At 43.1% G+C, this 22,490-nt stretch overlaps 1 protein-coding gene across 8 annotated transcripts in view; it reads left to right on the forward strand.

Moving 5' to 3' along the window:
- The window catches only part of CDK15 (cyclin dependent kinase 15), a 34,025-nt gene extending 16,047 nt beyond the window's left edge, over positions 1 to 17,978 (forward strand). For 4 of the 8 annotated variants that reach the window (XM_042822232.1, XM_042822233.1, XM_042822236.1 and 1 more), the window contains 6 exons: positions 331 to 424; positions 2,623 to 2,686; positions 9,439 to 9,487; positions 11,946 to 12,085; positions 16,940 to 17,045; positions 17,151 to 17,978. In XM_042822232.1, coding sequence (XP_042678166.1) covers positions 331 to 424; positions 2,623 to 2,686; positions 9,439 to 9,487; positions 11,946 to 12,085; positions 16,940 to 17,045; positions 17,151 to 17,199 — 502 coding nt within the window. In that variant the 3' untranslated portion in view covers positions 17,200 to 17,978. Of the gene's footprint in view, positions 1 to 330; positions 425 to 2,622; positions 2,687 to 9,438; positions 9,488 to 11,945; positions 12,086 to 16,939 lie in introns of all 8 variants that reach the window. The other 4 variants (XR_006169438.1, XM_042822235.1, XM_042822239.1 and 1 more) reach the window with 4 other exon arrangements.
- Positions 17,979 to 22,490: the final 4,512 nt, after the last annotated feature.

A 22,490-nucleotide genomic window follows, 5' to 3' on the forward strand; every position in this document is an offset into this window, starting at 1 on the left:
GAATTACCCTGCCTAACAGTGTACCATAGAGGTAGATCAGCCTTTGCTGAAGCTTAGGTACATGTATGCAGACACCTCGTGTCCTGCCTTGCTTCCTATACACATGCACTAGGTAAAAAACAGGTGGATGCGTAGTATCTATACATCAGATTTGTATTTTTTGCAAGAGAAGCAAAACATGTAGTATTTACTTATGTCAGGATTTCAGAATTTGCAGACCAAGATTTTTATATTTCCATTCCAACAGTTGCTCTCTCTCCCTTGATAACCCCACACAAACACAATGCAGATGAAGCACGTGAATGAGTTAATACCTTGGGTCTCTTGCAGGAGTGCAGGCTGTGTCTTTGTTGAAATGATCCAGGGCCAGCCAACGTTTGCAGGAACTTCTAGTGCTCCTGAACAGCTGGAGAAGATCTGGACGGTGAGTAAAATACATCCCGAAATGGGAGAGAAAGGAATCTGTTGTTACAGCTCTGTACTTGACTGTGAAGTCTGGAGCATAGGTCCTGTGAACAGCAGAAATAATTTGGTTAGGTCTGCCAAGTTCATAGCAGACTTGGTAACCCATTTTATATTTGGCAACTTTCTTACAGACACAGGAGTAAATCAAATGACTTTCCTTTGATGTTTGTCATCTCATCAAAAATTTAAAGCCAATTAAAGTGACATCAAATTGAAGTAGGCATAAAAGGTGTGCAGGTACTGCAAATTCTATTCCTTCTCATTAATTCATTTACTTATTGTAGGATACAGCATACTATAATCTCACAAAGAAGCTCTAACACTGCTAGTAAGCTATCTTGGAAAATGGCAAGGCCCAGGGTTTTTTTGCAGGTCCTTTTTATATTGACTTGGAACATTTTCTATCAACCAGATTATGGTGCAGCCCTAGGGACTGCTTTGGTATAATGAAAAGCGTGAAAAATACTTTACAAAGGTAGCAGTGAATAAGAGCAGAGAGATTTAAAAGCCTCTTAAGATGACTTTTCTGCAGGGGAAACAAAACCACATTGCTACGCCCTCAGTGGTTATTGGCAAAACTGAGATAGTTCCTGGCACTGGTGGATTCTGTATGATCCTGACTGCTCGCTGCTGATCCCACTACTGGCTCTCCAGAAAGGTCAACCCAGAGGTTCCCGTTAGGTTTTGCCATAGGTATCTGCCCTTTCACATCTCCCAGGGATTAACTCTTCTGCACAGGCAGTTTTCCAATGATGAGGTGTCAAAGCAGAAAGTGGAGAAGACTCAAAGTTGGGAAGTGGTGAGAGAAGACTTTATAGCCTCAAGTTTGTTGAAATCAAACTTTTACTTCTTAATTCCTTCATCCAGAAGCACACCTGTCAGGTTGGGTTTTCCTCTCTGCTTCTACCTAGAATTTGTTAAAAAGACTTACAAGTAAGTCTAGCTATTAGACTTGAGTTCAGTTCACTGAAATAAATGCTGAATTTCTCTGTCATAGAAAGTGAATAGAGAGAGTTATTGAGGAAAAAAAGAAATCCAGACTTGGCCAATTAACACAGTTCAAAATCAGGGCAGGACTCAGTGAATTGCAGTGTGAATGAAGGCTACCCTTCCACATATGGCTGAAATCTCTGGATACGTTTCCTGTGGTTTTACAGTTGGAGGGTTATAGCCCTATCGTCATTTCTCCAGTATTAGAACTGATACCGTGATTAATAGGATTTGTGCTATAGAAGGCAAAAACTTATTTAAAAATCATGAGGAAGCTTTAAGAACCATGAAATAATTAGTGCCTTTCACAGTAGGTTTTATGTTATTATACAGCCTGGAATGAGGCTCTGTGTTAGGCCAAGATTTCAAAGCTCCTTAGAGGCTTTCGATGCCTAGTTTGAGATATTTGGCATAGTTGGAGGTTCAGAATGGGGATTCCTACTGTTTTTTAATAGTCAGCTCCTTTCATGTACTAATAATAGAGGCATCAGGCACTGGTTTAGAGACCGTTTGCATTTGTGTGCATGACTCTATGTCATCCAGACACTTATCTACATGCCAGATTGTTGTTTAAAACACCATATAGACATACAGCTGGACAATCTCCATGCTGTGAAATATGTGTTCATCCTGTCAAACCATCGGACAGTCTGACTGTGAATTCATCAGCATTTCTTCTAGAGGCAAATACCACCCTAAATGGTGTCCATCCTCCTCTATGTTCCTGGCTGTCTTTCCTGCCTGTGTTACCCCTCACTTAGTGGAGCTTCTATCACAGCTTGCATCCTAAGTTGCCACTGAAAGTATCAGTGGGTGCCAATGCCAGTGGGCAGTCCCCGGTGCAGTGCTGGCACAGGAGGACGCCTCCAGCAGCGAAAACAGCTGAGCAGTGTGACCCCTGGGCTGGTGAACGTATGCATGAATGGCACCTGGCAGTGAAGCTGCATACACCTTCAGTGATGTTCCCAGGAGTGACAAGATTAAGTCTCAGCAGGAATCCTTCTGTTGTAACATCAAGTGCTAAAATGTGAATGTCATTTATGTGCAGAGGTAGATCCAGTACCACTTAAGGCAGTCTCTCTCCATTGAGACCAAGTCATCCTGCTCTGCAGGGTACAATATAGTGAGGCTATTGCTCTTCTCAGTCTCTTTTTTTGTTTTGCACAGGTATTAGGGGTCCCAACTGAAGACACCTGGCCAGGACTCTCCAAACTCCCCAACTATAAGCCAGGTAGGATTTAACTCGCAAGAATATGGAACTTTTGGTCAGAGCTGCTGATCACTTAATAATTTTTGGATCGTTAATTCATATTAGGAAAAAGAGTTACTAAATCCCTTCAACTACTTGACAGCAGTGTTGTTTTAAGACAGTGCCCTAAGATACAGGCAAAAGTACATGCAGGGCAAAGCTGCCTCACTGAGATACATGTTAGGCTGATGGAAGACTTCATTGTCCCAAGTAGTTAGTCCCAATCTAGTTAGTCCTCAGTACAAAGGACCAATGTCTCCTGTTTTACACTGGGAAAGCTGACAGGTACTGGGGGACACAGTTTATCTGAACTCTTCTTATTTTTATGGAAATTAGTTTGGGGGCCGTAAGCCTCGGTTTTAAAGGTCACTGTCCCTGATTTTGATGTGGGCAAGGTGAGAAATCTGTGTGATTTATAAAGCTGGCTTCTTTTATTTCCACATGGGCTGGTAGAGAAGTCTGTGTCCTGGACTTCAAAGGGCCAGTTGTCTCTTATTTTGATGTGGGCAGGTTGAGAAGTATGCTTTGAAAAGCTAGCTCAGTCACTCTCTCTCTCTCTCTCTCTCTCTCTCCCCCTTTCTGTCTTTCTCTCTCTTTTTGTTTAATGTTTTCTCTTGGGAAAATATATTCAAGTGTCAGTGAGGGGGAAATGATGAGCACTGATTCTCAGCCTCTCAGCAGGATCATTCTCTAAGAGAAATATAAAAGTGAAATATTAAAAACCCTAGAATGTGAAATCCACCCATCTGCACTCTAGCCATTCTCTCTCTCTTGTACCCTAAGAGAGCGTGGGGGGAGTCTGTCTCTCTAGAGGGGAAAAAAAGAGAGCAGGGGGAAGAGGAGGAGGGAGAAGACGTGCTTTGAGCAAGAGGTTTACAGGTTTAGTAGAGCATAGTAACATCTTTTCAAAGAAGTGGGTGTTGCTCTGTGACCCAGTCCAAGATGCCCCTCCTTTGATTTTGGTGCATGAACACTAAACAGCCCCCATTTTCACATGGTAGCCACGACTGGCTGAACAATAACCTGGTCTCACAGTCGAAGGGGCTGGAATCCTTCACACAATTAGCTGAGACACATTAATCAAACCAGCGTGAAATGGGAATGTGTCGCTGTCCACAGCAAGTTTAATTTGGATAGGGAGAGAGCACAGAGTAGACAGCTGGAGGAAGCACTTTCTTCTCTAACTTGCTGAAAGCTTGGTAGGGTACTCTACATGTTTGGAAGGGAGGGAAGACATGCTCATGTGGATGACAAACCAATGACAATTTTTGACAGCAGTCATCTCTGCATACAATGCCAAAAACTCTCCCAATACTGAGTGATACTTGAAAAGTGGGAGCACAAATGGTAACCTAATGAAGAAATTAGTAGAATCAACATGGAATATCTGGGTACCCAGAATTGTCCTGGGCAACAGTTCCTCCAAGCACTGTTTTGCCTGAGCAGCAGCACTGTCCTCTGCCGCTGCAGAGGATGCCAGTGACAGGGCTGGGAGGGGAAGACACGTACCTAGGCAGCATGGAAATAGCTGCAGTCAGTATAAGCAGTTTTCAAACCTGAATTGCTTTCAAACTGGGTAGAATGCTTTGTTAATGGACTACAGTGGGCCAGAAGTGCCCCATGCCATGATGCCATGATGCTGGTGGTATTTGTGGCTGCAGCAGACAGAAATGCAGGAGTCAGTGCAGAAGAGGACACCATCCTGTGGAAGCATCCCACTGTGCTGGCAAGAACATGGAAGAGGGCTGTTGAACTAGTGCTTGGGGCAATACCTCTGCCAACTGGAGAGCCAGCATCCTTTCCCTTCCTCAAAGCCTGCTGAAGGAGATCCAAGATGCTCCAGCCACATAGTGGAGCCACACAAGGCTCAAACCTGGGATGTAGAAACCAGCCCACTTAGAATAAGGCTGTGCATATGTGGTTAGACTATGCTCTAGTCATGAACTAAACCAAGTCAGTTTTTGATGAGGCTGCCAGTAAAAAGGCAAATCAGTCTCTTTGTTTAAAGCTATCTGCTTTAAACATGCCTTGAGTACTTCCCCCCTCTCCCCGAGGCACAAGTGTTGCTGTCCCCCCAGGGAAAGCTCTGGAGCTGCTTGAGGAAAGCTTCCCTCTTGAGGTTCTTCCCAGCCCAGTGGAGTGAATTCCAGTGCCTGGGACAGTTCAGATAAGCAAACAAACTTGGGAAGCTTCCCCAGATCTGATGGCTTGAATGCTTTTAGCTAGTCCTATTGATGTTTGCAGTGAGCACAGGCAGCAAACAAACAAACAGGTTCCTGCCTGAGGCAATGCACGAACACGCGCAAAACAAAGCTCTGAGGTGTGATCCTATTCTCATTGAAGTTGATGGCAAAACTCCCACTGGATTCAGCAGTGTAGGCTCAGCCCCAGACTGAGGTTGTTACTGGAAGGGTTCCTGAGCCAGGTGGATTAGTAGGAATCTTTGAAATGAAAGCTGGAAACCTTTAGATGTTTTCCTGTCACTACTGTGGGCTTGAGCACATCCTGCTGCAAACCCTGAAGAGGAGACGGAGTGAGAGAGTCAGGCACACATAGGGCAGCTGCAGGAAGAGTGGCTCCCCTAGCTCCTCTATGGAAAATTGGTAGGAGAACTGTGCAAGGCAATACTTGTCCACCTGTGCCCATGCCCTCTTGCTCAGAGAAATTCAGAAATGGTCCCCATGCCCATTGCCTGAAGTTTGACAAAATCTCAGCCCATGTCCAAACCCAGGTGAGCAGGGAGACAGGTGAGAAACTCCTCCTTGGCCAGCCCTGTAGCTTCTGATCTCCACTGGAGATCTGGGACAGGGAGTTACACACAGACCTGGAGCCTGAAAGCATGACATTCCCCCAGCCCAGGCTTCAGAACTGGCTGCTGCAGAATGTGCAGGGCTGGGAGAGCTCCAGCCCCATCCCAGTGTGCTCACTGGCCCTCTCCCCAGTTCTCTGTGCTTAGGAGCCCAGCCCGTAGCGACAAGACTTTGCCCTGTGTTTGTTCGTTTGTTCAGTTCCCCTCATTTTGCTTTCCCTGAAAGAGGCAGTTGTAGCTCTGTTAACACTATTTTTGAAAGCTCTCATGCTGTGTGAGCTCAAATCCTTGCATTAATCTACTGCTGTGTTCATTTCACTGCACTGAAAAGCAGGGAGTTTAAATCCCCTCTAAACACCATTGGTGACACCAGAAGGCCAGTGTTTTGATCCAGCCCCATTAATGGTTACAAGTTTGAATCTAGACAGCAGGGGTCAAGGGCAGGAAAGGATTAAGAATCACAGCCCATGACATTAAGCTAGTGCTTTTGCCAAACTGGGAATACTTGGAGCACCCAGTGCATTGTTTTATGCTTCATTTTTCTGACATTTGGATTGCAAAGAGGGGAAGCAGTGCTTATTTGTTTATCATGCAGTGAGCTTGCTGTGAGCTGTAATTTGCTGTGAGCAAGCTTTGCTCCTCTATTTATCACACAGACTGACAATAAAGTTTCCTATGCCAAGTAGTATCACTTCCCTTTGCAGACTCATGGTGCTCACTTGCCTTTTCAGGTACACCAACAGTTTTCATATTAATCCTCGTTTTTCAGATGTCTGCAATCTTTGCTATGCTGAATGAGATTTAAGAGTCAACTCTTTCTCCTGGTAACATTTTTAGTATCTCCTGCTTTTCCAAAATGCCACCGGCAGATGGAGGCAACAAGCAGCAGGCAGTGAAACACAAACATCAAATGGCATTTTTGAAAATGCAGATGAAGTCTGAACTCTGAACTCTGCTTTTTTTATTATTTTTTATTTTTTTTAATCTCACTTTTTTATGCTGATGCTTCATTTAATAAATTGGATGGTTGGAAACTGAATTCTAAAATGATGAAATTCTTATTATCATTATAAACTGCATACGGCTTTGATCCCAAAGGGAAAAGCTGTGCTGCAGCTAAGGCACAGTATATGCTGGCCAGACTGAAGGGAAACTCCCTATCTGGCTGGCACTGGGCACAGCCTGCACTTTACAGCCTGCCACACGGGCAGAGCTCATCCTGTCCTGCAGCCACACAGATTTCACTAATGAGAGAAATTTTCTCTTCAAGCCTGCAACCTCAGCGCCTTCATCCAACAGCACGAGGCATCTCTCTCTTCATCAATTAGGAAAGTTTAACTTTTGTCCTCTGGCTTGCTTGCCTCATTATCAGTTCATTAGCCACTTCCACCTGGGTTTTCATGTAGGGAGGTATTTCCTCATTAGCACACACTGCACTGCATACTGATAGAAAATAACAAACCCAGGCACTACCTTTCAGATCTACTCACACTATTAAAAAAAAACCAATCAGCCCTACAGGATCCCATCATTTCGTGTGTATGTCTATCATCACTGTAAGATGATTAAATCAGTAGTTCATCCACTTTTTTGTGCGGTATCTCTTGCCTTCACGGAGAAGCTGTTTACACTGTTTTACAGTTTTAGATTGGTCTTAATCTTTACAGTAGGAAAAATATTTACTGCTCTGCTCTTACCCTGCTCAACACAATGGGGCCTCAGAATTCTCTGTGGGTTTGCCTATATGGCGTCAGTCAGGAGATTAATCTGAACTGATTTAAAGTGGATTAGTTAACTGCATTAAATCTTGAGTAGAGACACACTGTTTTCTTACCCATATCTTCCAGTCATAATCAAAGCTCTGTCTACTCTAAGTGGCAAGTTTGGCTGTCCTCACTCAAGCAGAATTCTGTACTGGGAGATTTCTTTGGACTGGAACAGCAGTAGTTGGCTTACTGACTCTTATACTACCCCTTGTAGACAATTATTAATCTCTCAGTTATATAAATGTTAAATTATAGTCAAGAATCTTGCTCAAGACATAGCAATTTGAGTATTCCTCCCAGTTCCCAGCAAGTGAGCTGGTATTACTGTCTGTAAGGTAAGGAAAGTCCAGTTTCCTCCCTGTTTCACGCAAGCAAAATGATGTTCCAGTTAGATTTAACTGAGACCTTTTCCCCTGCCATTAGCAACCAAACTTGCATTTTTTAACTTCTATATTAAACTCCTTAAAGAATATTACAGTTAAAAGATTTCAATAATAATATTTAAGTAATTTCGGCACTTTTGTTAAATATTAAAGGGATTTGATATATTGCCATGAAATGTTTCCAGTGAATCAAAACTTTCTGATAGAGTGTTGCAGCATCTGCAAGTTTTAGGCCAGCTCAGTGAAGAGGCAAAACCTGCCTCACAAATAAATAAATAAATAAATAAATAATTCCAAACCATTATTTTAACTCAGTTTTCTTCTCTTTTTCCTGTAAACTTTACATCTCTACTTGGTACAGACAATTCATTTCTACACTTTTATTACAGCTGAGGGGGAAAGGAGAAGGAAGGAGGACCTTGAGAACATGTTAATAGCGATCCAAAAGGAGCATTCTGACAGAATTAATCTCAGTGATTGACCAGGGAAGAGGCTACTAAAGATATATATCTTCTATATAATGGTGATAATTCCAGAGCTCTGGCACCTAAGCAGTCATGAATCCTACCCCAGATTATATTGCCATTTACCGCTTTACAAATTACCTTACTATTTGGGTGTAAGAGAATGCTTCAGCTGTGACCTGTTACTTACACTGTGATAGACAGGTTTAACAACCTGCTTGCCTGGCTTAATGGTGAAAGATTGCTGCTGGAAAGGTTAAGTGCTGAAAGTTCAGCCATTTGCACTTTTTCAAATTGTCTGCGCATCAAGTCAGACACAGAGTGACCCAGCCCCAGGGCCTGCTACTCTGCAAATGGCTGCACAGGTTGAAGGCAAAGGGGCCTCCTGCTTAATCTGCAGCTGGACACTTCTGTCCCTGAACAGTGTGGCTGAGCTGAGCAGCTTGGTGTGCTCCCTGGCACAAAGAAGGGCAGATGCCATAGGATTTTGCAGGAAAAGGCCCAGCCAAACTTAAGAGGCCAGTTAATGTTATGGCTTTTCTGATGCAAGAAAATGTTTTCATTAATCAGCTGCAAGAGGAATCTTCAACATGTAAGCCATTTATTCATAACTAAGCTTGAGAAAATTCATGTGTTGTAAGAAAACATTTGAAGAATGTGTTTCTCCACATATTCTGGACTGTTTAGAAATCTGTCCTTGAAGAATAGCAACAACAACACAGCTTCCCAAAACTGCAAACTCTGCAGTGTTCCAGTCTGGTAGAGGTGCTTGAATCAATAAGTACAAAGCATGCATGAAAATGGTTAACATGATGAATGATGAACTTAGTGAGGAACTGACAGCAAGAGCAGTGGGCAAAAACAGAGTGGGATCCAAGTGCCTTTGTTTTGTCCACAGTCCTGCCACATCCATGCAGAAAAGCCCCATGTGCCCATATGGGAATATATGAACCTCAGTAGCCCTTGTAAGTTGGGGATGCAGACCTGCAAACCTCTTTCTGCTTCCTCGCTGTGAAGGTTTTGGGGACCAATGCTGCATTTGTTAAGTCAGAGCAAAGACTTTCACTGTAACAGATGGAGACCCAAAGCCTGTATTGATGCACGAAAGGAAAGGGTTACAGAATTGGAACAGTCTTACTAACATCAGTGCTAGTACTCAAATCCTATAGGAATAATGTATATTTATAAATATTAAGATGACAGATTCTATAGGGCCCTTTGAAATTCTGAGCACGTGTTTTTGTAAGGGCTCAAAGAATGAGTTTTGGCTTGATTTTTGTTTCATCGTGTGATTGCATATTACACTTTCTAGAACTCGTTGCTTCCAGGAGACCTCAGAGACTTGGAGTAATCTGTGACAGGTAAGCAACCTGTAACGGCAATGTCAAAATGGCCGCTGGGTTTATTTGTTTCTTTATGCAATTATTTAGCTTGAAATGAGCTCTTTTGGCAAGCTGAGGAAGGGCAGGGTGGCTCTGCAGTAGAAAGTAAATCTAACATCAGCTATGCAACTGGTTATGAGAGATGGCAGTAGAGGTAGGCACAAAGTGGGGCTATTATGCTATGAGGAAGAGGGATTGTTCTCAGATAAGCAGCAATTCTCAGATAAGCAAAATTAGATGCAGCTTTTTGCGGGGCACAATTTGATTCAGAAGGTCCTGCTTTCCCAAGCTCTCTTGCCCAGACCAAAGCCAGACTTTGCACTGTCTCAATTTTCATTTCTAGAAACATGCTGTAGGAACATTGCTCAATAGTGGTAAGAAAGACATACCAGGGCAGCATTTACACAAGACAATGAAACAATACCCTGATTAGTTAGGAGAGGAAAATTCATATTCTTCAGTAGCCAAAATCTACAAGACTAGGGCCTTGGTTACATACCTCAGCTTGAACAGGCACCCATACCACCAAACACTCCTGAGCCTGTAAAGGAAAGGAGTATTTTTCAAGTATATATGATGTGCATGCACACACAAGCATACATGCATGCTTGCATATATATACACATGTGAAATAAATGTATCAGCAGGCAAAGTGCCTAACTCAGAGAGTCATGAACATAGCACTCCCTATACTGATTTTGACAGGTCTCTCACACACAACAAACTTCATAGATAGGATATGTCCTCAGGGCTCAGGTCAAGAATCAACTGTTCTTTGTGGATGTAGCCACATTTTTCATCATTGCTGTTCATTATCTGTTCCGCTCATCACTTTGGATTCACCACTGCTCAAAGGAAATATGCTGTTCTTTAGAGCTGTGTTTCCCAGACTGTTCTGAGCTGCTGAACAAACTTGCTGAAGTTTTCAGCAAAGCACAGGTTGCTGAGATGCCAGCCACTGTCATACACATCTTCAGAAAGACACAAAGCTCAGTACATCCCAACCCCTGATAACATACATCCTAGAACAGAAGAGACCCTCTCTCAGTCTGAACAAAGAAATAACTATGTTCCTTGAAACTCTGCTATACTGCACTTCTGCTTTTTGGCTGTGGTCCCTTGACAGGCTCCCTCAGTGCTGCATGCTGACAGGCCACGGCAGAGCTCTGGCTGCATGTGGGCTGGCCCTAGACCTATAAGGCATCCCAAGGCCTTCTTGAGAAGGAAAGAGCTGCTTCACACAGAATGCTCAGCCATGAGTCTCTATGGCCAATTAAGAAATCAAAGGGGAGCTCTGTGCAGAGCTTGCCTGTCACCAGGAAGTCTGAGCAGTGGTGGGAGGCTGCCATGGTGGCAGCTTGCAGCAGCTGGGTTATGGGGCAGCAGGGCTCGGGTAAGATCCCACCCTTTCCTGGGTAGCATGGATCTAGTAAGCACCTCTGGATGCTTCAGCTCCCTGTCTGTCCCTGCACCCCTGACTGCACAAACGTAAACTGTTTTGCAGGAGGTGAGAATTCAGCCCTTAAATACCATGGTGAGGCTGGATGCCTTTCACAAATGCTTCTTAGACATTTTATACCCTCAGAACAAAATTGCTGCCATGTCAAATGGAAAGAGGGAAAGCGGAGGGGTGGGGGTTCCCGGCCATGGTCTCATGGGGATGGGGCACTGGGGGCAGAGGGATGAAGCCCAGCAGAGTGGGCTCCATGGGCCTCCTGGTGCTGAAACATGATCAGAGCAAACAAACAAAGTAAAAGCTGTAAAACTAAATGACTGTTTTTATTTGTTTGCTTGTTGGTTTGTTTTCTCTCCTCCACTTCCTTGTCCCCAGCTGCGTGCTCCTCTAGGAAGCAGCTGCTTGGCTTTGGCATCTGCTGGGCTTGGAGCATGTGTGTTGCATCTAGTTTAATCTCTCACCCTGGAAAGCAGACTCATCTCCCTGAATCCCTAACACATTTTACAACCAGATACATGACTGGTGCTAGGGTAGAAGATGGGGAATAGATATTTCCTTTAGTTTTTCAGTTTTGACCTCCGATCTGCTCAGTGGACCACTCAGGTAATTCTGTATACTTGCACTTCTCCCTGTAAATTGTTAACACTGACCTCCAACTTTCCAGTTATGCCATGTAAGATACAGTTCACTCACCAGCATTTTCCCTTTTACTCACAAACTGCTTTAAAAAAATAACAATTAATTTTCTAAACTCCCCTGAAAAGATAAGCCTGAACTGAGATCCTGGATATATTCCTCAACATAACCAAGCTCACATGGCAAAGTAAATGTCCGAGGGAGCCATGTATCTGCAGTGAGCTTATCCAGCTTCCATGGATCACTATCTCTGCCTCGAGCTCTGAGAAGGGCTGGATCTAATTTTGTTCCGGCCTTCTGGCCTGTGCTCATCTCCTGGACTACTTTTCCCATCTGTTTTGCTAGGCTGGGCAGGATGCCAGCTGCAGAGGACTTGGCCTCCAGAATGCTCACAGCTTTCCCTCCAGGGCGAATCTCTGCACAAGATGCCCTTCTTCATGGCTTCTTCAACCCTCTGCCTCCTCAGCTCTATCAAGTGCCCGCTGGTAAGCTGACCCTTGATTTCACCTCACCAACAAAGACCTATTTCAAATAGCCATTCGCAACAAGTTTCTTCAGTACTTTGGACCTGGACATCTTGTTTCTTCCTGCCCTCCCTCCCCACTCCTATTTGCTGCAAAGTTTACATCCCAGTGCAAATTCCACAGCTTGTTTTTCCGTTTTCTTCCACTCCACCGCAGAGTTAATAACAGAAATGGACCTGGATGGGATATGCCCATGCTGCACTTTCAAAGCTGAGGTCTGTGTGCTTTGATGGGCTGTTTCTCCCCCATTCTATAGCCCTAGGGGCCCTGAGCTTTTCCTCAGGCTGGCTCAAGCTGAGTATTCAGTGTAACTGGCATGCTGGTCCTCCCGATGTCCTGAATTCGCAGCTGCTCAGCATGATGTGCTAGCCCCAGTTCCCTTGGTCTGCTCCTCCTGCTCCCTTTGATGTTTGGAAGCAACAGCTGTTCCTCATACCCTGTCACACCAGTTCTCCCTCAGATTTACCTGACTTATTTTCTTCTCCCCTTGCTGCCTTTTCTTAAGCATGCAGTTGCATATACACAACACACACATCTGCCTTTCCTGCCCTCAGCTGACGATAAATATATATATAGAGTCTCACAAGTTATAGGTTCTGGTTCTCAGGAAGAGCTCCCTCCTACTGGGAGACAGGCCAGAGAGCCCTGGTGTTCTCTGTTGTCTCCCAGGCACCAGCTATGCTGGTTTGTTTTCTGGTGTTTTTCTTTTAAAGATAGGGGCAATTAAGAAGAAACCTTCTATGACTATGTTGTCAAGCTATTTGAAAACTTAATTTCTGGCTTCTGTGGCATATCCCAAGTGAAGGAGCAGCCAGCCAGCATCTCTCCCAAACTGCCACCCTTCTGAAGGTGCTGTGTGTGCGTGAGCAGGAGTGAGAGACATCTGCATTCCTTTTCTGTTCACCCAGCCACAGAGCACAAATCTACTTTGACACTTTTAGAAAAATGAAAAGATGGAATCTCGCAGGAGCCTGCCTGTGCCGGGGGTGGGGGGGGAGGAGGGGAGCACGCACAGCAGGAGGGAAGTTGACTTTTCTTTATACATATAGGGTTTTTTCCATGCAGAGTTTAAATTATGCCTGATAAAAGGAGTTTCGTGGATGTTTCAGTTCTTTCAAACCCTCCTGGCTTCCTCCCAATTAAATGAGGTTTGTCAAAGCCACAGGGCTCTGCTGCTGCCGGAGAGGCGGACAAGCACTTCCCGCAGTGACATCTCCAATCCCCAAGGGAGAAGATGAAAGTGTCAGTGCCACGAGAGAGAGAGAGTGTGGAAAAAAACAGGTACAGAGACAGACAGTGTGAGAGTAAGGGAGAAAGTGAGGAGAAATAGAAGGAACGAGAAAACAGATTGGCATAATGTGTCAGTCTCTCAGACACATTTCCAGAGATTCATTTCACCTGGGTTTCTACACAATCCCATATTTATTATCCTCCATAATGCAGCAAGAAATACCTTTTGGACAGGCGACTGCATGGCAATAACTTAGCAACCAACATACCGAGGGCAGAATCAAAGTGCACAGGGCAGAAACCAGAGCAGTACGGTCCTGCAAGACCATATTCATGAGTGACTCATTATGCCTGTAAAAATTAGGCAATTCTGAATAATTGCCCATGTAGCCATCCCTACTGCCATAAGACATTTGTTCTCTTGTGTCATTTTAGTATCGCACTACTTGAGAATTTAACTGTATCATTTTAAAATTCTGGTTGCTATGATAACACAGTGCAGGTTTTAAATATATTCTGTTCCTACTTTGTTCTGAAGGATGCTGGCTATTAGTTCCCATTTTTTTTTGAAGGAGAAAGTTAAAGCAGAAGGGCAAAGAATGAGTTGGAGATGAAAGGTGAAAGGAGGAGGTTGATCCAAGGTGTGTGAGAGTAAGCAGGAAACAACATTTGAAAAAAATAACGTTCCATAAGAAATTATTTTCTATTGTCATGAAGTAATTGTAGACATAACTGTCCTTTTTGTAAGTTGCTATGACAAGCTGGAAGCCAGAGGATATTTTTCAAAGGTCAGTTCCTGGGAAAAAAATAATTGGAGAAATGAGAGTTTCAAAGAACCTCTATGAATAGCATCTTTCTCATTACTGAGGAGAATGTGAACGACCAGACCCTGGCTGCTGCCCTTGGAATGGGGAGGGGAGCAAGGTGTTCTGTGCTTCCTGGTCAGCTCACAGAGTGGGGAACAAGTTGCTGTTGCTTACGCTCATTTGGATGCAAAGTGCTAGGAAAAATAAAAAGAGTAACTCATGCTGCAAGAAAAGATTTTGTCCTCTGAGAGCATTTAACATCCTTTTTCTGGCCTAAGCCAATCCTAGACAATTATCTGTGGAGCTTAGCCCTGTGCTACAGTATCTCTGATAAAACTTCAGCCTAACCTTTGCCACCTGCTAAAGCAGAATGTTTTCTGACCAATTGTGATCTGTTCCAATAACTCCTGGAAGAAATATGAGATTCTTGAATCAAGAAACCATGAGCTGTGCTCTCAACCCAGTGTCAGTCCTGAAGTGCAAAAGGCTTCCTGAGAAGGTATTTTACTCTGTTGTCAAGTCAGACACAATAGCAATTTCAGTCCAATATTCTTAGTCATAACCTTGGTTTATTTCCATCTGTTTTGGCCACAAACACTTTAAAGCAGGCTGGTAAGCAGGGAGGGTGAACAGTGGAATTTGGAGTTAGCACCAGGGAGTTGCCAGCAAAACATACTGTGAGAAGAGCTCCAGCCATGAAGCTGTAGATCAAACTAGGCTTGCTCCTTTTGGCTACAGGTGGGCTCCCCAAAGCAATTCAAGATCAGTGTGCCAGGTGATGATAACACTTCCCGGTTTGTCCGAAAACTTCCCCATATTTATGCCTTCAGAGACAAGGAGGGGGAGATAGTTTTGATTGTGACAGAGAACTGTTATTTTAATGTTTGCTGCATCTAAACTTGCACAAAGCAAGTTTAGGCATGGGGATGTTAAGGCTGCAAGCGCTGCCTACCAAAAATCCCATTTCCACTGGGATCAGCTAACTCTGGTAGTTGTTAACACAAGGCATGTATAAAGAAGAGCTGGCTTTCACAGACAGCTTGTTTGGGTTGGCTGCTTTCCCTGTGTTCTACATAGCTGAAAGGCTTTTACACTCACTTGTGTGTGCTTTGCCACCTCTGTATACAGAAAATGGACATCCTTCACTGAAAATCAGATACAGACACCTAGAAATTGACGTTTCCACCAAGTGTATGAATCCAGTTTATAGTGTGTCTATAAGGGAATAAACCAAAGCTGGTGATGAGTAGCAACTCAGCTGTCACTTCTGAACCAGAAGCACTCTTCTGTGAGCTGATAAAGCCAATCTTCTCTTAACTCAGGCAAAACATACTTCAGCTCTTGTGGCCTGATCTCCACAGTAGTGGCTTGTGAAAATACTGACAGGACTCTGAGGTCTTATGCTATGTCATTAAGTCACCATCCTCAGAAAGAGACACTGCAACCTCATAGATGTTTCCAGGAAGCAGCATGGCAAGGGCACAAGTCCCTGGACATATTGTCCTGCTTAAGATCTTCCTTGGGCATTGGCCTGGAGCAGCCACAATGCTTGCAGGTTTAGAAGCACGAGGCAATGGAAAGGACAAAAAGGAGGGTTTCCTTTGCTCACTCCCCAGCTCATGCTCTTGCAAAAGGATAACTGGCACCAAGTTTGGCCCACATGACTTGGGGAAACAAAGTCCTACAGACATGGATCAAATGCTCTAACTCCCATTGATCTCTAGCCAGAGAATCTCTATAAAGGTCCTATTGTTCAGGGAGATGAACTGCTCTGGGAGGGAGCACTACTAATACCCTTCACAGAGGCAGATGCTACTGTATCAGAGGTTGGTGGAGATTTTTCTGTTATTCGTCTAATTGCAAAGTTATATCTAAGATTTCTTTCACTTTCCTTTTAATGCTCTTAAATGCAAATCTGAGAAGATTTAGTTGTTTTGTTGTCAAAGACATGCAGTCTGGAAGTTCCATGTACTTATTTCCCATCCTCAGGTGCACTTCTGCCTTCAGCCAGTTACCAGTAGAGAAGAGCAAATGGGGATGCAGTGATCAGATTTCTAAGGCACAAAAGTTAAAGCTAAGTTTGAGATTGTGACAGCAAGCAGCCACGAGCATAGGAACTCAATTAGCCTGAAAGACAACTATCTCATTATCTTTCCTAAAATGATATAAATACGTAAGAATATAAAATTTTAAAATAAACTCTCTCTCTATTGACTGTCTAGATGACTGAATTTCACTGCTCAATTTCTTTAAACACCCACTTTAGTATTTATTTATTCTAAGCGTGAAGCAGCTACAATAATTAGACTGTCAGATTTGGTAAGTTAATGAGGAGTCACTGGAGTGGAAGGTTTTGCATTTGTGAGATTGCTAAAGGAGAGAAGCTTCGTGCCTTTGCTCTATCTCTTTTTTCTTTTTCTTTTTTTTCCTCCTCTGCTGGGTGGGAAGGAGAGAGCTTGGCAGCGGGTAGATCCATTTGAATCCTTTTGATTAGTGGATTGCACTACTGTTCTACCAAGTAATATTTTGCTGGTTGCTCCATGAAAACAAAAAGAAAAAAGAAAAGAAACCACAGATGAGATTTCTAGAGAAGGAAGCCTAGATTAGAGAAATCCTTTTCCAAAAAATTCAGGTGAAAAGGAAATGTGAACAACAGGATCCTGAATGAGTTTGCAGGAGAGTATTAGGAAGGTAGCTCAGTGTAAGAAAAGGACTATTTTGCAGCTTTCTCCTTAACCTGTTCTTTTTGTTTGTTTGTTTGTTGTTTTGTTTTCCAAAGAACAATCAGTGCTCTCAGTTCCAGCAGTGAGACTGCAACCTGAAATCTGTGACCTGTTTACTTCTTATCATAAAGGACATCTCTCAGAAGGTTCAAGCAAGTTTTGGTAAGAAGTAGAAATAACTGGCTACTTCTTGGGTAAGCATGTGGTTGCCACTATGAAAGATGCTGCCATCATTCTCTAGCATATGAATTCTTTTATGCATTGAAGGTGGAAAAACGACCAATATCTACAGCTGGACCACCACATCCCAGGCTGAGGACAAAATGGCAAATCTTCTCACAATTCAGAAAGAAGAGGTCAGCAAGTCAGTGGCCCCCAGTGCACAATGCACAGTGGTATCGTGGGAGGTCTGGGTTTGTTTTGTCACGTTCTCAAATCTCAGACCAGTGCCCTTTCCTCTGATGCCTCCCCAGTCAAAATATGGTTTCATTTCCACATTGCTTAAACTGACCAAATTGCTTTGTTTGCCTTTGTCTATGTCTATTGAATTCACATTTTATAGCTTACTTGTTATGATTTAACACACAATGGAATTTGCTCACTGAAGTACCAGAAATGACAAAGAGCTCTACCCAGGGGGGAAAAGAGCAATGTCGCAATGGATGTTATGGCAATGTGTATTCTTCCATTGGACTGATGAAACCATAGCTCCACCTTTCTTGGGTTCAGCCCGTGTCATCACATCCTGCCACAGCAAGCCACTGATCAGCAAACTGGAGTTTGTCAATGGAGTCTTTTTTCTCTCAGAACTCCATATAACGCTGTGGCTTGAAGCAGACATTTGGGTGTTTCTGATGTGATTTGGTTACTCTGCCACATGTCATACTTTGATTTCATCTATATCACTGTATGAGCACAATGTTGGACTAATGTCACAAAATTGATCTGCCTAATTTTGTGATAAAACAGCTTCCTGTGCATGTGCCAGAACCTGAGCCGACCTAGGAAAAATCCCTCAGGTTTGTAACATTCATGGTTTTAATTGACCTGTACTTTAGTATGAGTCACTTTAAAACATTATGTCTTTGTTGCCCATCTCCTCTTATGTTTTAATAAAAATTATTTAAAAATAAAAGAAGTTCTGTTATTTATGTACATTAACTATATTGTATATTTCATATGCACCCAAGGCAATTCCTCTTCACTCAGTGCAGCTCAGGCAAACGAAAAAGCTGGACATCCAAGATTTAAAATGTTGTTCCAGCACCAACATTTATCTCCTTTTTATTACAGAAAACCTCTATTAACAAAAGATCACTTAACATCACTGAAAGAAATTACACGAAAATACCCTTTTCATATATCCTGTCTCTTTGCTTTTTTTGTGCATTTGCTAGCAGCAAATGTCCAGTCAGTGTCACCAGCTGAGCCTGTGCTTACAGGGCAGACATGGAAGCTGATCTTGAGGCCAAATTAACTTGACTTACTGTCTGCAACTTAGCTGTGATATCAGGACAAATCTCAGCTATACTCCTGTGCTTCTAAATGCATGTAGATGGTATTTACTGCTGTGAGGTCAGGTCCCAGCCCCCAGTGCTTGGTCTTACAACCTTGCTCAACCCATCTGTCCTTGTCATGTGGACAACGGCAGACAGGACAGCCTTCAGTACTTCTGAGAAGGAGCCAACATTGTGGCCAGACTGGATTTTGGTGGCAGCCTGGATTCATTCCCAGCTCACCTGCTTGGCTAAGGGCAGACAGGGTGGCTGTTCCCTCTCTGTGATCAGAGAAAAACTAATCCTGCCATAAAAATGGCTGTCAGTTCCAGTAAGGCTTCTCGGACAGCTCACTTGAGGAGGGCACACATGCTTCAGTGTTTACTGACTTAGCTCTGGCCAATTTAACCTGATTTTGATGACACTTCACAAACACAAGATTTAAAACAGTGAAACTATGAAAAAAAGTAGGAGATTCTCTTCAGTGATTTGGTTGGTTGGTTGGTTTTGTTTTTGTTTTGTTTTTAATATTAACCTGGCTTCAAAGTGATGGTGTCCCTTTTTTTAAGCTGCTTACAGAACATATTAAACAAGCTTAAATGTCAGCTCAAGTTTTCTTCTTCTGCAGTTAACTACAAGAAGACATTCTGTAAGTGATGTTTTTCAGATTATCAAACTTTTTTTTTCTGGATTTGGACAGGCAAGCAAAGTTAAAAATGAAACAATAATTTTTTTGTCATTTTAATAGGCTACCAATGGAAAGCAGGGGTTCTGTGTGCTTTTTCAAATCCAATCAGAGGTAGATAGGCATCTAAGGCTCAACAGCTTCACGCTGGTGCATGAGAGAATGGAATTTCCTGGGAACATAATGAAACTGGCTAGCCTTCTTTCATTGGCTAACCTGAGTTAAGTTATAAAAATAGACAGAACCAAATAACTAAACATACCAGGCTCAATCCTGAATCCATGGGCCCTGAGCCACACAGCAAGAGACAAAACATCACCACAGTCTCTTCCTTGTTCTCCTTCTGGTTTCAGGAAGGGACCAGATAGTGCCAGGCATCTATCCCAGGGTGACATACACTCCATGCCAATACATCATCTATCTTCTACTCTATTCCACCTTTTCCCCTCTATCTGCTGAGAAGAAATGTATGGATTGTTGGAATCTGCTTGCTTTCTCATACAAAGAGAAAGGAAAGTAACTGAAGTCACTGGCCCTGCAGAATATTTGGAATTAGGACTTATTTGTCCTTCTGATTCAGAACTTAGGCCATATGCTAACAGAATTCCTTTGCAACAGGAGTAGATTCTATACTCCATTTCAACAAAGACCTTTGAAATAACTTTTCATATTGATGAAATGAAGCAAAATCTTTGCAGGTGTAAAACAAGGGCAGAGTCTGGTCCAGAGTGGCTTATTTCTTAAAATCACCTTTCAGCAGAAGAGAACAAAAGTGTGCAGTTGCCCTGCCTGTTGTTTTTCAGAAAGCAACGTCAGAAAGATTGACTTGGCAATGAAGATGTAACAGCATAGTCTGAACACTGGACTTGCAGAATAAATGCAGCCATGTGTCAGTTAATAGAGAGATCCCTGGACCCGAAGATCGTTGTACAAACAGGACAGATGGGGACTGACAATTGAAAGAATGTAGAGGCTGATCCAAGGCTTACAGAAACCTGTCATTCTTTGGGTTTGCCTACAATCTACTTCAACAAAAGAGCTCCTGAGGGAAGGAGGGGATTAGTCAAAAGTTGAGTAAGTCTCCAGGGAAGATGGCTTCTTGGATAAAGTTGTCAACAAAAGGAATTGTTTAAGACTATTTGTTATAATTTCCTAGAGGGAGCTTCTGCCACTGCTAACAGGATTACCAGCATACTGGTTCCACACCAGCAGAGCATTAGACATATGCATTGCAGACTGGTTGCTTAGAGCTGAATTCAGGGGTCTTCTTATACTGGGTCTCAAGTGTGTGCAGGTGCTGGTGAGCAGAGGGGAGATGGCAAAGAATTAAGATGAAGACAAACACAGGCCATTTTTGGTCCAGCTGTTGCAGAGTCCTGGCTCATTAATGAGTTACCAGGGTGTTTTAATCTCCTTGATCTCAAGGGGTGCTGACAGGCTATGAGAAGGAAAACTAATTTGAGGTGAGTGCTGATCAGGATACATGGGGAAATGTGCAAGAGCTCTTTCCCAGCTATAGTTACTGTAAAATTCCTCATAATTTGTATTGGAAGAATCAGAAATACAACTCACAGCATTCATGAGCTTGGTCGGGGTGGTTGGTCTCAGTTATCTGGGATACTTTCTCTTATTTTCGGTCCTTAGAAGTCAGATGCCTCACTGTAATCTCACAGCAGACCTGGGAGCAAAAAAAAAAGAATACAAAGACAGATCGTTATGGTGTAGGCATGCAAACTTTCTTGAGTATTTCTTATTCATCTGAATAGTGTCACTGGCAGGACTGGGGCAACTTCTCTGATCAAGAATTATGCATGGCATTGAGGTATTAGGACGAAACCTGTTACGGAGCTATGACAAGGCACTGGAGAAGTAGATGGCAGCCACAGAAAGAGATGGAAGAGTCATTTTGGATTAAAGGAGCTACAGTTCCTCTGAGTGCTGACTAAGCACTGCAGATACAAACAGAAAGCAGCACAGCTGTTTATGTCCCCCTCTGCCCTCGCTGTATACATAATTGCAGAGGAAAAGGGCATATGGGCTAGCTGCAGGTATTGCTCAGTTAAGAAGACAATTAGTATTCCTTATGTTATTGTTAGAGTCCTCAATAGTCTGTGCTTTGATAAAAAAGCCAGCAACGTTCAAAAAGTTCTTCCAGCTCTAGATTGTGTGGATCCATGTCTAACAAACACCAAGCACTCAAAGTGAGTACGGATGCCTGACCTCACTTTGAAACACTGAAGAGAATTTTGTGTCAGTATCAGGACCTTATGCATTTTATTTGTTTTGCAATGAATATTACAGTGACCTCACAGCTGTACAAACAAAATCTGACTAGAGCCTATAGAGTTCTACTTGGGCACGTATCTCTGTGTCAGCTTCCTACATGCAGGTTTATTTGTGCAGAGAAGAGCAACTGGAATCTCTTTCAAAGCAAAGCAACAACTCTTAAGCACATAAGCACTGGCTGCTGCATTGCAAAATGCTACAAATAAGATGTCTTTTAAAAGTGAATCTGTGTTGGTAAGAAATAGCTCTCCAATTCTGAGTTACATTGCACTGTAATACGCATGTTCAGAGAGTCTACAAATGATGCCCAGCTTGGGACAGGGAGATTTGCATTCTTTTTGCTCTTTTGGGGTTGGCAGAGAAGAGCAGTGAAGATGCAACACTTATAATGCCTGTCATGGTTATGGCTGGATGTCTACTTCAAATTGAGAGACACTGAAGAACAGTTCAATAAACGTTAAATGAAATGTTTTTGTTTTGCAAGGGCAGTAAGTGATCTAATGATGGGAACAGATGCACTTTCCTCACGGTGCCTAGAGTGGCTTTGTTTTTACATTGCAGCAACTCCCATAATAAACGAAGCTCTTACGCTAAATTGCCAAAGGGCCAAATGATACCTGATACCTTTGTATCTGGAGGACAGGAAAGCCAGGAAGACGCTGGCAGAGCAGAAGGATACGCTGCAACCCAGCACTCTTCATCTGCTCATTAACAACAACAACATCTGAGGGCCAGTGCCTTAAATACATCAGACCAGAGAGACGATTGCCCCAGAACCATCCGCCTCACATACTAACAGTCTGCTGTTTACATCAGGAGTGTTCACTTCAGCAGATTCTCCATCCCCTGGCTTGCCCAATCTCAAGCACAACAGCTCTCAGAGAAAATGGATGTTGTGTTGTAACAAGTCAGGAAGAGAGAACAAGAAACACACCTGGATCCATGGATCAAGTTAGCACCATCCAAAATGTGGTCATTATTCCCCATTTCTCTACCTGCTTGTACTGCCACAGTCTTTCGCTTTTGCTCTTTGGTGCTTTCCCAAGCCCTAGACGAGCTGACTTAACTTACTAAACAGGTGGAAAATGATTCACTCTTTTGCTGGGTTAGTCTTTCATTGCTTTAATCAGATTACAAAGG

Source organism: Centrocercus urophasianus, unplaced genomic scaffold (genome assembly GCF_019232065.1).
Source record: "Centrocercus urophasianus isolate 14NV4802_14NV808 unplaced genomic scaffold, USGS_Curo_1.0 seq_20, whole genome shotgun sequence".
NCBI lineage: Eukaryota > Metazoa > Chordata > Aves > Galliformes > Phasianidae > Centrocercus > Centrocercus urophasianus.